Source organism: Dipodomys merriami, unplaced genomic scaffold (genome assembly GCF_024711535.1).
Source record: "Dipodomys merriami isolate MVZ:Mamm:240054 unplaced genomic scaffold, mDipMer1.0.p SCAF_11, whole genome shotgun sequence".
NCBI classification, from domain to species: Eukaryota; Metazoa; Chordata; class Mammalia; order Rodentia; family Heteromyidae; genus Dipodomys; species Dipodomys merriami.
In genome coordinates this window covers 34208773-34224476 of record NW_027202382.1, presented here as the reverse complement: position 1 = coordinate 34224476, position 15704 = coordinate 34208773, and the positions used below count along the sequence as shown (strand labels likewise).

The 15704-nt window shown below is 40.2% G+C and overlaps 1 protein-coding gene across 1 annotated transcript in view; it reads left to right on the top strand.

Moving 5' to 3' along the window:
* The window catches only part of Brinp1 (BMP/retinoic acid inducible neural specific 1), a 177501-nt gene that overhangs the window by 40150 nt on the left and 121647 nt on the right, over positions 1-15704 (top strand). The window contains exon 2 of the mRNA XM_070012560.1: positions 4985-5252. Within this exon, the coding sequence (XP_069868661.1) occupies positions 5035-5252 (218 nt within the window). The 5' untranslated portion in view covers positions 4985-5034. The remainder of the gene's footprint in view (positions 1-4984; positions 5253-15704) is intronic.

Genomic DNA, 15704 nt, shown 5'->3' with positions numbered 1-15704 from the left:
GGGGGATTTACTGTGAACATGTGGAAAGGAGCTAACTTTAAGGATCAGTCCTCATCGGAAGCATCTGAGGTGCTTGTTATCTCTGTAATTTACAAATGAGGAAACTGAGGCACAGGGAGTTAAGTGACACACACAGGGCTCTCAGCTTCTGTAGGTCAGGGAGAAGAAGTCTCATGGGATGATCCAGGTTAGGAAATGGAGGCTTCCGTGAGACTATCCAGTCAGCTCAGGTCAATCAGGTTGGAGCTGGGTCATGCCTTCAGATCCAGTTATCCACCTTAGAGTGCCTAGGGGAAGGGGGGAGATGAGGCCTCCTCATCTGCCCTCTGGCCTAGAATGTGGGCCATGGCCTAGTAATCCATGCAGAAAGCCCCAGTGGAGGTGCTTGGTAACCAGGCTGCTGAAAAGACATTCTCTCTGCTTTCTCTGCAGTGTGTGCCTAGGATGTAAATAATTTACAATAGCAACGATTAGAGAATGTGCTCTGTGTGGGATGAACCCAATTCCCTTAATGACACTGCAGGCTTATATATAGTACAGTTCAGCCAAGGGTTTCACAGGCTCTCCATGCTACAGTCCTGTCAGGAGCTCTGTTGACTAGAGCATCACACAGCTGGGAGCCAGTGACTCACTGAAGGTCACAGGAGGTCAAGGGCAGCACTTAGAATAAACTTGCCTTGTACTCCCAGGCTCTAAATCTCAGTGGCAGGAAAGTCCCTTTATGAATGTTCTGGAAGCACAAAAGCTGTGAAAGGTGAGGTAGAAGATATTCTGAGCTTTCTCTAGGATATGGACTAAGAGCTGCGACCCTAAAACAGGAATTTTTATTTGTAGTATATTTACTCTGTGTTTGTTGGTTGGTGTATGGGTTTTGGAAGCAAGAGGTAAGTCAAAGACTTGTAAGAAGGAGCTCCCCAAGCTGGCAGAAATGGGGACAGAGAAGAATGACCTTCCTTAGTAATGTCGTATAGCACAAGGGTTCATCATATGCCTCCAGTGCCCAAGAGAAATAGAATGGCAGCCAAACATAAAACATTCTAGGAGACAGATATAAAGATGTAAAAGAAATAGGTGGAATTAATTTTAATATATTCTATTTAAAGAAAATACATGCAAAGTAGCATTCCAACATATAATTAATATCGAACTTTAGGGAGTTAGCATCCATTATGTGATTGCCTCCAATTTCTTTTTTTTTTAATTTAATAGTTTTGCATTAGGACTAGCCACTTTTAAAATACTTGATAGTCACATGAGGCCTATTGTCCAGCACTGGGTCATGCAGCCTCCTACTGTAATCCCGCTAGCTTTGTGACACTGGGCCAGTTACTTAACCTCTGTGAACCTCAATTGCTTATTTGGTCAATGGGTAAAACTATGACTCTGCCTTCTTCTCATGGTTTTGCCCCAAACTCACATCAGGAACCAGTGTGGTTCATCACACACAGTAAATGCTCATTTAGTGCACAATTCCTTCCCCCAAATGACTTGCAGAGAAACTGAACTGTAGGCTTTCACGTAAAAGATTGAAATGCAGCCGTCCTATGAGTGTTTTTTTCCCTTCCACTGACATTTCTTTTCCTCCAAGCATATTCTCTCACTTCAAGTCTCTGCTTATGACACTTAGAGGGTGTGGGAATTTATGAGAGTGGGAAAGTTATTGAGTGTTGACTGAGCAATAGCTGTGTCTGCCATGTGGAATACGCCTTCATTAATATTTAAACTAGAGTGTGTGCTTTGGTATTATGAGAAGAACAGGAAATTTTAGAGGAAAGGATAGTGTACGCGCTTAACAATTAAATCATGTGACCCTTATTTTATATTGAGTCTCCAACAGTGCTGAAACCTCGTACTGAGTGGGCTTTACAAAGTCATAGCTCATCTGACAGCATTTAGATAATAAAGTCGCTCATCTCCTCTCTGAGCAAAAATATCCATTTTTATTAAAATGCACTTCATAGGAATATCCATTTTTATTTTTAGTGCTCTATGGATTATGACGATTTTCTAAGTCAACAGAGAGTGTTTCTGACTTCTTCCAGGAAGTTCGTTCTTACCTCAACTTGCTGTAATGCAGATGTACCACAGACTCTCAAAACAAAACAAGTTGAAATACAGTCAGATATACCGAATTTCCCTGCCTGGAGCAGAAGGAGAAAAACTCTTAACCAGGAACTCTAAGACAGGAATCTCAATTTATCACTTAAGTCAAGAATTCAGAGAGAGAGAGAGAGAGAGAAGGGAGAGAGAGAGAGAGAGAGAGAGAGAGAGAGAGAGAGAGAGAGAGAGAGAGAGAGAGAGAGACAGACAGACAGACAGACAGACAGACAGACAGACAGACAGACAGACAGACAGACAGAAACAGAGAGAGGCAGAGAGAGACTGAGGGAGGGAGGGAAAAAGGGAAGGAGGGAGGGAGGAGGAAGGGAGCGAGTTCTCCATTTTGGTACAGTTTATTGGTCCATATTATTCTTTGTTGCCTAGGATTTTCCTATGCATTGTGGAAGGTGTAGCAGTAGCTCTGGTCTCTACTCAGCAGATACCAATAGCATCCACTTGACTGTAACATTTAAAGATGTCCCTGTGGAGACACATGGCCACTACCTGGAAAGCAATGGATGAGAGCTGTCAAAAATTACCTCAGTCCAGGACTGTAGGCTGTCTCATCCTCTTGTGAGACATACACACACACACATGCACGCACGTGCACACACGCACACACACACACATGCACACACACACACACACACACACACACACACACACGCTCCAGTCCATGTGTAACCACGTTCCAGTTCCCATTTTGAAAGCCACCCTGTTCTCTGTCCTGCTTCTCTGCAATAACAGCTAAGGCATTCTCTCACAGCCTCCCACCTGCACCCACTCACAACAGAAGCTCTGTAGCAGGGCTGTATGGGCGACACGCTGTGATTCCAGCGTGTTAGAGCTCACGTCGGGGATCTCTGAACAATCGCCTCCTCCCTCTGCTTGCCGCTCTGGAGAGCTCTGGCAGACAGTCTTTGGCAGCTGTAGCTGTTACAGATCTGGGCTCAACATGTGCAGTTTTGTTTTAGGCTCTGAACAAAACTTCAGGCCATCGCTTTTTCCAGCCCACTCTCTGTACACGTGCCTCCCTTCCTTGTCCTGACAGCTGGGGTGTGCAGTGACAGGCCGATTTTTGTGGCAACTCATGACAAAATGGTGCAGTTGGGCAAGACAGGGAAATATTCAGCTGTGCAGGAAATCTGCATCTTTTTCATTTTGATTTATTTTTGTCTTATCCTTACAGCCTTCCCACATTCAGCTGAAAGAGAAGACATTAACGTGTATTTAATCTGGGTGTAGGTGGTTTTTACAGTTGATAAAATGTTTGTGTCTTCGTCGTACTTTAAAATGGTAGCCATAAAAGGCTAAAATACCGGGACTGTTCTTAGTCTCATGTCTAGAAAAGGCTAGAACTGTTTTCTGCAGGCTCTTACCAGTTAAATACTTATAGTCAAATGAACAAGACAGACATAGAAACAAAGAATTATAATTAACACAAGGCAGACAGTGCTTTTGTACAGTTACAGAAAATGAGCAATTAGAGTCAATGAAATGAAGGGTATGAGGGATAGCACTTTTTTTTTAATGAATAGGAAGAGACCAATGAGAACAGAAGCCTCATCTGGTCACTGCAGGAGAAACATGGCGTGGTCAAACCATGGGAACAGCGTAAAGATGAACACTCTCTGGTGGAGAATTAAGCTGACAGCATCCATAGCATCCATATTAATAGTCACCATCATTATTCCTGCTTTTTTCATGCCAGGCACTGGAGGCAGCACTTAGAAGTTAAATAACTTGCATAAGGCAATGCCGTTTCTAATTAAAGTTTCAATATGGAAGAAGATAAGGTCTTTCAGAATACAAAGTGTGGGGAACATGGGAGTCCAATATTGAGCCAGTAAGTAGACTGATGATGATGACATAAAAATAAAATCATACATTTCCCCAATGCTGCACAGTCTTATTATTTTTCATTTATGTACTATACATGTACATACACACACAAACATACACACAGATATACAGACAGAGACTCACAGACAGACAGACAGACAGACACACACACACATGCTGTGTTCTTGCTTCAATGCAAGTTATTTGTCTAATGTAGCCCCATTGTGCTGGGATACCCACCAGCCAACCCAAGAGTACATAAGGGCCCGTCAAACCCCTTAGCCTTCAGGTTCTCTTTTGAATACCAGAGGGTCTTGAGTTTCAAAGGCATTAATAGGTGAATTCTCTGGTCATGAATTTGGTTTGAAAGACATTCCCCTGAACTTTGTCAAAGTAAGATCCAACAAGTATATGAACTCTTCATCTATAAGGTATCCAGATCAGATAGTCTGGTTGAAAATCCACCCTGAGGCGCTGCATTAGTCTGACAGTACACAAGCAAAAGGTACACACAGTGAGTTCATGTCCATGCAAGAGCAAAGGTCAACTATTGTTTATGTCCTTGCTTTGAGAAGCGGGTTGTTTGTGGAGATAGCGGGTAAAACAAAGTCTTAAGTTCTCTTTCCATGTCCTGACTGGCTCCATGAGGCTCAGCTTCTGTGTTCAATCCTTTCATTCTTTCTTAAAACATAGGCACTCTGAATATTTATGATGCACCTTGTGATAAAATAAAGTCAACTAGTCACCTCCTAAGTATAACAATTAGGAAACAGCCTCTTTGAGACCAAACAGTTTGCATCCGTTCATTAAACATGTGTAATGCAAAGCCAAGTCAAGGACGTGGCCCAGGCTGCCACAGATCTTATTCTTTTAGCCAGAAACTAATGGCTTTTGCAAACCTTACAGCATTCAACTGGTAGAAGATAATCTCTGCTGATGAAAACATGTTAATTTTTTCTTTTCCATTGTCTTTCTCTCTCTTCTTTCTTTCCACTTCCTTCTTTGTTTCTCTCTTCTTTCTTCTTGATCTCTTCTCTCTTAGGACTCCACAGAATGGAGCAAGAATGAGAGGAAAAAGGCCGGCAGAAAAGCATGAACTGGAGGTTTGTTGAGCTCCTCTACTTCCTGTTTGTATGGGGCGGTATCTCAGTGCAGCCCTCCCACCAGGAGCCAGCTGGGACAGACCAACATGTCTCCAAGGAATTTGATTGGCTTATTTCAGACAGGGGGCCTTTCCACCACTCCAGGAGCTACCTATCCTTTGTGGAAAGACACCGTCAAGGATTTACAACCAGATATAAAATATACAGGTATGATCTTGGCTAAGAGAGCCATTGCCTTTCAATCTTACTAGGCTGTTTCCTGCTGTTGTTGTGATTGCTGTTGTGGTTTTTGTTGTTGTGGTTTTACTTTGCATACATGATGCAGAGAAGTATTTACTGAGGGCTTATTTTATGCCGCTCATGGTACTTGGTACACATTATGTAGTTTTATTGCAAACAATATCTTAGTAATCACCTCATGTAGATGATTATCAACTACTTGTGTAACTGAGTCTCCGCCAGGTTTAATAATTGTCTACAAATACATGGTCAATAAATGGTAAGACTGGGGTTCAAAGCCTCTGGATTGGCAAATGCTAACAAACCTAATATCTTACCCAAATATGTTTATGCACTTGGAAAAAAGTAGAGATATTGAAAGGACACCTTGTTTTTGAGCAGATCTAAACTCATTGATGATTTATTGTAGTTGTTGTCAACAGAAAAAGAGTTAGCTTGGTATAGGAGAGGCCCCCAAAATGCTTTAAGAAAGTTTATGTAGGAAAACCGACCTTTGATTTTAATTGCTTGGGTAGGCATGGAGTCCTACAAAAAAATCAGAGTTGAAGAAGGGCCAGATGATTTAATTTCATGTAATATCTTTAACTACAGAAGAAAAAAAAAAGCAGCTTTGGGGGTTTCTGCGGTATGGTGGCCATCCAAGTTATGGAGGGGTCAAGGAGCAAAGGCTGGACAAATGAAAGATTGCCCTGTTAATGAAAGTCAAGTTTCCATGGCAATGAAACTTGCTTCCCGGAATAGCCCATGAGAAACATAGGTGGGAAGGTGTGATAAAATCTGTCTGTTGTATTAATCTACCCTGATTGATGAGATTCTTGGGAGAGGATTCAAGACAATTGAGCTCCTTTTGAAGAAGTCTTCTTTGAGAAGACACAAAAGGGAAGTTCATCCCAAATCCTACCTAGTGCTTTAGAGGAAATAGGCCACAGACTGGAGGGCAGAAGAAGGTGTTGAGTCTTCAGTTATCATTTGTCCAGGGTTGTAAGCCCTTCGCACGGATAATACCATGCTATGGGGTACTGTTTTCTAAGCCTTGGTAGCTCAAAATACTTTCTTATTTGAAATGTTCATTTTACACATTTTACTTAATCATGATGTCCTTGATAGGTCCTCAACTCTTTATATTTATTCATCATCCACGAGAAACCATTGTCCAGTAGAGTTTATTCTTGTATTTCTTTCTCACCTAAGTGGAAATTCTTTGAAGAAATTCTCTTGAAGAAAATACATACAAATATACTCACATACATTCATGCAGATACACATATGCATGCCTGTATGTATAAATCTATATTATGTATCTATATCCACATCTACATAGATGTATAAAATTAATCCCCTTCTAGATTCTCAGATGGTTTTTGCGAGGTCATTGTTACCATAAGCACACCATAAATATTGTGGAGTTGAAATGAGGAATGCAAAAACCTCTGGAGCTTTTGTCTTAATGTCAAGGATGAAAGGGCAATTTCTAACATTTCTGAGCCAATTAGAATAAAGAGCAAGAAGGAATCCTGGTCTGTAGCTAAGAAGCCTGGGTTTAGACCTGTCATCTTTTTAGTGGTTGATATAAAAAGTAGGCAATTATTTTCAAACATTTTGTAGTACTGTGTATTGGAGATAGTGATTAGTGAAATCTCTACCAGATACAACTACCTGCTATTCTTTACGGAATGCTTGAATTTCAGTGTGAAAGTTGGCCCAGGAGTGGGTGAGGTTGTTCAACATCTGTGCTTGTGGAAAAGTTCATAGATGAACTTTTTGTGGGTCTTGAAGAGTTGTAAATAACCAGAAAGCTATTGTGGAAAGGTGCTTATAGACATTATGAAATGTAAGGAAGAAAAGAAATGATTACAGGGTGAGTAAAATGAAGGGGTAAGGAAAGGAAGAGAAATGAGAGATGGTAGAAGGAAAAAGAGAGAATCAGAATTTCACACATATAATGATTGATTCAAAGGGTTACCCCCTTGGGAAAACTATTCTTAAATATCCCCCAAAACAGTAGTCTTCTAATTAATTTCACATTTTGATCCTTGTAAGTAGTGTTTGGCTTAATGCAGCCTTTGTTCTTTGTGTTTATGCACGAACTAGGTATGGATATGCATTTACTGCATGAGACCGAATATGTGATTTTCTGAAATTTTTCCTACTGGATGTAGGAGGATGTAGGTTCGATATGTTAAGTTTGGGGACTTGAAGACATAGTAAAGATGTTGCTATCTGGATTTTGTCAAATAATAACCTTTTGGTATTATGTGTGACTTTGTCTTCCACGTGAGCATCATGTGACATTCTTATGTTAGATGCTGAGGGTGAGTAGCCTGAGAATAAGTAGTAGTGATATGATATGATTTGTCATCTTATAATGTAAGCCATGGCCCAGGTGAGATGACCAACATGGTTGTTATTATTTTTGAAATACCTTAAACTTCAATAGATTCTCCCCAAAGGAACCACGTGTACACAATGCTAACTGTCACATCCTTCTATTGAACATTTATTATGTTTCAGGATTTGAGCTAGGGAAGGTTGGGTCTGTTGATTTATGTCATTCATCCAGTGAGGGTTTGGAGTTAAGGTCCTATGCTAATCTGCCTAACATTAATTCAGAGTTGTGTATTTGTCTTCTCCTTCATTGCCAGTGTGGCTTCCAAATGAATTTAGACCTCCACATATTCTTCATTATGACTAAATTGTAGACATTTGGCATGTTAGTTTAAGAGATACTGAGATGTGAAATGTTGCTATTGTGGTTGAAATTTAGGACATCTGGATACTTTTTCTACCTCTCCATGCACTGGATTTGTGAAACTAGGCAAATCTCCCTCTTTTCCTGAATCCTACTTTTCTCATTCATTTGGTATGCGTCATTGGTTTCCAACCTGTGTTATTTGAAATGGGGGCGGGGGGAGGAGGATCTTATTATAGTAGCCATAGAAACCACTGCAGTGGGGAAAGGGTCAAAGTGCCTATTAACCAGGACTCCCTGTCCTCCACTTCCCTTAGAAAGAGATTTGCATCTGCTTTTGTGCCCAGTTTTCATATGTGCTTTGGTTTTGAATGCAGTGCTTAAAGTTTGCAATCATCCAGCAAGCTGAATTTCAACGTGCTATCTAGCTCCAGAATTAAGTAGAAGATTCAACCAAGCTCATGTGGTTAATTAAATGATAGAGTTCAACTTAGATTTCAGGCCCTTGACCATCCATGATTTCTTCCTTATTTTATTTAATCCTCAAATGAAATAATTATGAATCAACAATTACAGGCCCAGTACTGTATCTAGGACAGATAATACAGTGATGAATAAAATAAACATAGTCTTCCTTCTAGTAGGGGAAACTGACATTAATTAAGCATTCCCATTCTCTCTCTTTCTTCTATCTCTCTTTCTCTCTCTCTCTCTTTCTCTCTCTCTCTCTCTCTCTCTCTCTCTCTCTTACACACACACACACACACACACACACACACAGACTTGGTAAATGGCTCAAAGGAAAAGTTCAGGATAGATAGAAGTAGGAAGTAATATATAGTATAAACATTGTCTTGGCATTCATGATGCGTAAGGAGTGGGTGGAGCTATTGTCAGAACCTACACATGGACATGCATGCAAATAAGTACGCAGAGATGTGTGCTCATCCAATACTGGTCAGATCTAGATCCAACTAGGACATGCTCATTGGGACAAGCTGTCAGTTCCTCTTTGCGCATCACTTTGTTGAAACACTAATACATTTCACAATGTGTCTGTCTTTCTGTGTGCTAATGTGGCTGGATACAGAACATTAAAAACTTGACATTACCTCATCAGAGAAAGAACATGTTTACCAAATGGATGCTCTAAAGCCATCTTTACTAAGATGCGTCAGATCTCAAGTCTTAGCTAGTACCCAGAACCTGGAAAATTCCCCTCCTCACTTAGGTAAAGTATCACCATCTTCTTCCACATTCTTTTCCACACGAAAGGTGACTTCATTTCCTAGAGGCATGGTGAGCAGTCACTGCCGGTGGCAAATATGAAAACGTTTCCAATCTCAGCAGTGGTTTCCCCTCATGTCCTGTCCATGCTGTGGTTGGTTTGTACACATGAGGTCCACACTGATGCTTGAGACAGCTTGAGCAGAGGAGGGCTTGAAGTAAGAGAGGATAACAGAAGATAAGGGTTTTGATATTGCTGTTGTTATTCTTGATTCTGCCGTGAGTACTGGCAGACCATTGGCTAATCTAGTTACTAGCCAGCCTCCCGTATGCTTTTTTCTTTGCTGTATGTTTTTGGCCAAGTAATGAAAGTTCCTTGAGCCTTCCTGCCATCCTCTATAAATTGGGTGAACCAGCTGAGGTAGTCTCCCTCTGAAATGCTGTGATTCTGTGAAATACTGTCATTTTAAAACACAGCATGTATTTGTGTGGATTGTGGGTTTGGAGTCTAGATTCTCATGTTTTTATTTTTTGCTTTTCGCATTTTCTTTTTATCTTTAAATAGTTGTACAAAAAAGTTACCATCTAACAAAGCTGTTTATTAATGTTGCACATTTTGATCAATGTCTCCCCTTTCTATATTCTTACCCTTCCCTCACTTTTCTTAATTTTGTGGGCTACACGTTGAATTCCTGACTGCATTTCCTCCCCCCCCCCCTGCTCATTGTCTCTCCCTTTCCTCTTGACCCTACCCGACTCCTTTCAAGTACTTGCTTCTTGATGTCTATTTTGTTGGACTGTGATTTTGCCTTTGTAATGAAAGACAGTATTTGCGTTCTCTCTTGAATCTACCATATTTCAGTTCATATATTTATATGCATACCATACAATATATTTACTTAGACATTTTTCAACGAAATCTAGCTTTTACATATGTAAGTGAAAATGTTCATCCTTTCTCTCTCTGGACCTCTGATTCTTAGGTTTTTGTCTCCTCTTGGTTTCTTTATTGTGTGTTTCAATTCATGCAAAGTTCATTGACTCATAAATATATTATTTTAGAATTTAGCAAGACTATATGCCATAGCTCTGCTATTGTTTGATGACAGACGACCAATAGTAAACAATAACACACACACACACACACACACACACACACACACACACACACACACACACACACACATTTCACAGCTGCTCCTCCACAGAACTCGGACTAGGGTTGAAGGATAAAGCAGGAAAAGGCAAATAAGAAAACAATTATAATTGCATGATAAGAGTGACCCTTCAGATACTCAATTTTCTCCTCTGGAGGAAGCGATCACAGTGTTTGTTTTACCTAGTGGTTCAAATAATCAATTTAAATTATCTTTTGTCTGGAAATATTTTCATGAAGTTCTAAAGCATTCCAATAGAATTATTTTTTTTTTGCTTTCTGTGAAGATCATACATCTATCAAATATTAATTAATTGGTTCATATTGTGAAGGAAACAGTATTTATTGTCCTATATTATAAATGAGAAAATTGAAGCAGTAGAAGACTGAGAAAATTTTCCACATGTACAACAGAGAAAGGAAAGAGCTGGTAACCAAAAGCATGCATTGGATATTCTACATGAGCCTTTAGTATGCTTTCTTTCATGACTTGCCCTCTTCCAGGTTACTTGATTTTGCTACCAGATATTTTGATGTTTGGATTCTTCTGACTATGGATAAATTTAAATGACTCTGAGACTTTTCTCATCTGAAAAATGGGAATAGTGAATACCTGGAACTCTTTTCTTCAGAAATAATTTATCTAAGTGTAGAGCTTAGAATCAAGTATATAGAGCTTGGAATGTTGAAAGAAATTCAGAAAGGTGGACTCTTTCATTCTAGAAGCTGGATATATTCATAGAAGTCATTGATTTCTTCTATGATAATTTATAAGTCAGTATAGTCTAATGGTGTTTCCTGAGCTTACACTGTTTCTTCTTGCTTTATTTTCTGTTAATTTCTTTCCCTGACTGTGAGATCATCAGTACTTGTGACCACTTTAGCAATTATTTCCAAAGGTGGATTTTATTGGGGAATTATGGTATCATTTGAAAGCTTTGGATCTGGAAAGGCAAGACAGAAGGAAGACAATGTTAAAGATATTCTCTCTGCCTCAGGAGGTGGTTTCATATTGAATGGATTTTTCCTACAGCTTGTACAGAAAGTGGCTTGTGGTTTATGTTGCACCACCCTTTGAGCTCTAAATATGCACCTTCAGGTTGAGCATAAATCAAATCTTGGTAAACCAAGTCTAATTGCCTAGCTGTCTTGCATATTTATTTCAGAGCTGTGTGAATCTCAGTTCTAATGTGCTCTCTTGGTGGCCCTTCAATGTGTTTTTACCAAAATGCAGTAGGTTTTTGTGGTAAAGCTCTTTTTCTCAATGAATAGGCTGGGAGCAGGGTAGATAACTCAACTCAGATGAATGGGAAGTGGATTTTACCCGGGACTCTCTCGGAAATATATGCTGGCACTTCTGTATACCAGGTGCTGTGCACTGGGTAGTTATGTGGTACAAGGGCAGACATGGTCTTTGCTCTCAGAGATCTAACAGAGAACTGAAGATAAGAGGAAAGCCATTACTTTCAAGAGACTTGTGGATGAACTTGCAAGGGGTCCCCAGCCTCTTGATTGCTGAAGGGATTACAATACTGAGTTTGAACTCAGTGATAGACTTGAGCCATGTCTTCAACTTGCTTTTAGCTGGTTATTTTGCAGATAGCATCTAGTGACATTTTCTTCCAAGGATGGCCTCAGTCTGTGATCCTTCAGAGTTTGGCTTCTTACATAGCTAGGGGTTAGCCCTCACCACTCCGTTTGAGACAGGATTTGATATTATGTAGTACAAACTATTAGTGTGGGTAAAAATCATTCCAAGTCTGAGTTTCATAATGCATATTACATGGATTTCTATCCTGAAGTGATATCAATAGTTGTTTTGTGGGGGAGCAGGGATGAAAGATTAGAATCCTCTAGTCAGATGAGTGGTAACAATAACAACAATCATCGCCAATTAAAACCTTACGTGACTGGCATTGCATTATACCCAGTATAGAAATTGTCCAACTGATATTCACAATAAACTTGTTAGTTGCTAGTATTTCCATTTATATCATTTGGGCCAGTCAAAATGGTAGAGTAGATACTGCGATCTGATAGGCAAGTATTTATTGTTCCAGTGTTTGCCTCTTTGTCCATCCTATGTTGCTTTCCAATGATATACATATATAGGATATGCGAGCACACATATATTTGCATATATATATAAATGTATTTAATATATATGACATATAATATCTGCATATATAGCAGACCACACACACATATATGTATATATATACACACATACATATGTAGGCATGCATGTGTGTCTACACACATAGTCAACAATGTTGTATGAGCCCTCCTTGCAACTGGGCTTTTGATACTATTAGACAATAACAACTTTTTTTCTTGTTACCAGATCTCTGTAACCATATCACTTGTAGTGAGCAAGCCCATGGGAATTGCTGGCTCATCCTCGCTTTGATAGTTGAAGCGCTGCTGTTGTGAATTCAGCCCATGTCACCGCACTCCGAAGGGACATACCTTCAGTTTGGCTGTGGAGTTTGTTTTTTCCAGTTCTTTGGCTTGCATCTACCTTTTGGTTCACTATTGAGAGGATGGTATCAGTTCCATCAGCCTCTATGTCACAAGTTTCATCTTTACTTTACATTTTCCCATTTTTATTTCACGTTCAAGTTGCCATTCCCCTGTGGTGTAGACATAGGTGGGGTGACATTTGAGGAGTGAGAGGTCACCTTGCTTAATATGCAGAACTATAGCTGGCTATTAGCATCATGTGAAAGGCTTCTTTAAAAATACCAATGCCCGAGTCTTTCCTCAGATATTTAAATCTAATTTTTGGACATGAGCTGGATCAATGATTGTTGCAGTTTTGTGGGTATAATTTTGTTGTCCAACTGGTAGTTATGATGGGTACCACTGTCATCTAGTGGGTAGAAGCAGGCAACCAGGGGCACTGCTAAGTATGTTACAATGTGCAGGACAGCTCTCATTAGCAAAGAAATGCCATTTCAGTTGTGCAGAAGTTGAGACACTCGGCTGTAGTATTTCTGAAAGCAGATTTATAAAAATGTGTCAAGAAAACTATTAGAATAGATGTTATTCGATTTTGGTCTTCATGAATTTTCTGAGTGGATTATACAGGGACACCACTCTAAGAGTTAGATTACCAAAGTGCTGGCTGCAGGATCTAATGGGGAAGGAATTTTTCATGCAAAGAATAAACCCAGCCTTAGGCCTGGCTATCAAGGATGCATAAGTGGAAGAAAATGATTCTTGCTTTCTACTACAAAGGAAGAGTATTTAAGCATAAGTAGTTTTCTACACCAGAAAAGCATCTTCATTCCTTTTTCTTTTTTTGGTCAGTCATTGGGCTGGAACTCAGAGCCAGGGTGCTGTCTGTGAGCTCTTTTTTGCTGTTCCACTTTGAGCCACAATGCCAGTTCTGGTTTTCTGCTGGTTAATTGGAGATCACAGTCTCATGGACTTTCCTATCCCCCCTTCCCTCCCCCGCCTCCCAAGCTGGCTTCAAACCACTATCCCCAGATCTCAGTCTCCTGAGTAGCCAGGATTACAGGCATGAACCACTGGAGCTAGGCCTCTTCATTCCTTTTGTGAATTCCAGAGGGCTTCTCCACTGACTACAGCAGGCTTTAAAGATGTCTAGGTGTTATTGTTAGGTCAGATACACACATGCATAGTGTGTCCAGGACGTAGGTATTCAGATCACCTTAAACCTAGATCACCTTAGACCAAGAGTGTAAACAAACACTGGTTTTGAGCCTAATTGGTTCAAAAGTAGATGAGGACAGAGGACAGGGTTTCATCTCATGTTCCCATTTATCAATTCCAGCCACTTAGAATTTGGCAGCATTGATGAGAGTCACAAACCTCCAGTCCCACCCCCGCCTTCCCTCACATCTTACTTTTCACTTAATCCAAATTTCCTATCGAAGTCTTACTCTTTGGAAGAGAGTTATAAGCGGAAAAGTTAGCTCAAGTTGCAGTATTGACTTGGTGTCAATTCAAAGATTATCTTTGGTGTTGATTATTTAAAATTGAGCCTCCGATTCCAAGAACAAGGACTTTATTGCTACTAAATTGGCACCCGTGCAGTATGTTGCCTTTTTGAGCTCCCATGCCATTACTGAACCAACTTCTGTGAGTTGCAAACCACAGTTTGCTGCAATCACTGTAGAGCAATTTTCCCGCTTGAGTCAGGAGCAGTGGCTAAAATTGGACTTGCTTTCTCAATTCTGTGAGAAACAGACTGACATGGGGTCTTTAAACTGACACAAAGATGGCCAGCCACTGCTAGGACTGAGGAGATTAGAAGGAGAAATAGAAATAAGCCCTTAGGGCCTCAGACTGTTTTTAAATGTTGGCTGAAGAAGAGAGGGCCTGGGTCTGTGATCAGGAGCACCTATAGCCTACTCATTCATTTGAAAAAATGCTTATTGATCTGCTAGTTGGCCTTGCACCCTTTCTTGCGAATGGAAGAAGGAAGCCTTGATTCTTGTGATCAAGAACTTCAAATATATCCTGGAGAAAACAGACTAAAAGGCAAACTGCTGTGATACATGGTAAACGTTCAATTTCCTGAGTGAGTGGTTTGTGCAGGGGAAGGGATTTTTCTTGCCTAGCATGGAGATGGCAAAGCTGGGAAAGAATGGGAGGAAAAGGTAAGTCTGGGAAGGCATGCTAGAGGAAGGAAGGGGCACTGAACACAGCCTTCAGCAAGGATTTGATTTCATGGAAAGGCATCAACAATCATCTCAGAAAGATGAAGCAGTTCCTGGAAAGGCAGGGAGACAGGAGAAAGCCGGGAACTATAAGGCCTTCAAGTGTGGTGTATTTTTTTGGTGGGGGAGGGTAGTTCTTATCGTAGTGCCCAAAGCTGTAGATGCACTTGGAGCTGGGATGACAAGGTGAATTCAACCAATTTACAATCTCTAGATTATTCAGTGTATTCCTAGGTAGCCATTTATAGGACTGTCTTGTTGTTTTTATACATTTTAAGCTTCACTTATGCAAAAAAAAAAATCTTTTACATTGACTTGCAATGGAGTCATAGCAGAGACATATGCCCAGTAAATATATAGATAAGAACCTGAGATTGAAATGAAAACTCACAAAACCAAAATCTAACCTTAGTACTTGTGATAGTTTGATATTCTCTTTTCTTTTCCTTCATTTTTTTCTTTTCTTTTCTTCTTTTCTCTTTTGTGCTGGTAGTGGGGCTTGAACTTAGAGTTTTGCACTATCATTTGGTTTTTCTGCTCAAGACTTTTGCTCTACCACTTGAATCACACCTTCACTCACATTTGTTTGCTGGTCAACTGGAGATAAGAAGGAAGAGTCTTACCAACTTTTTCTTAAAACCTGGGCTGGCTTCAAACCT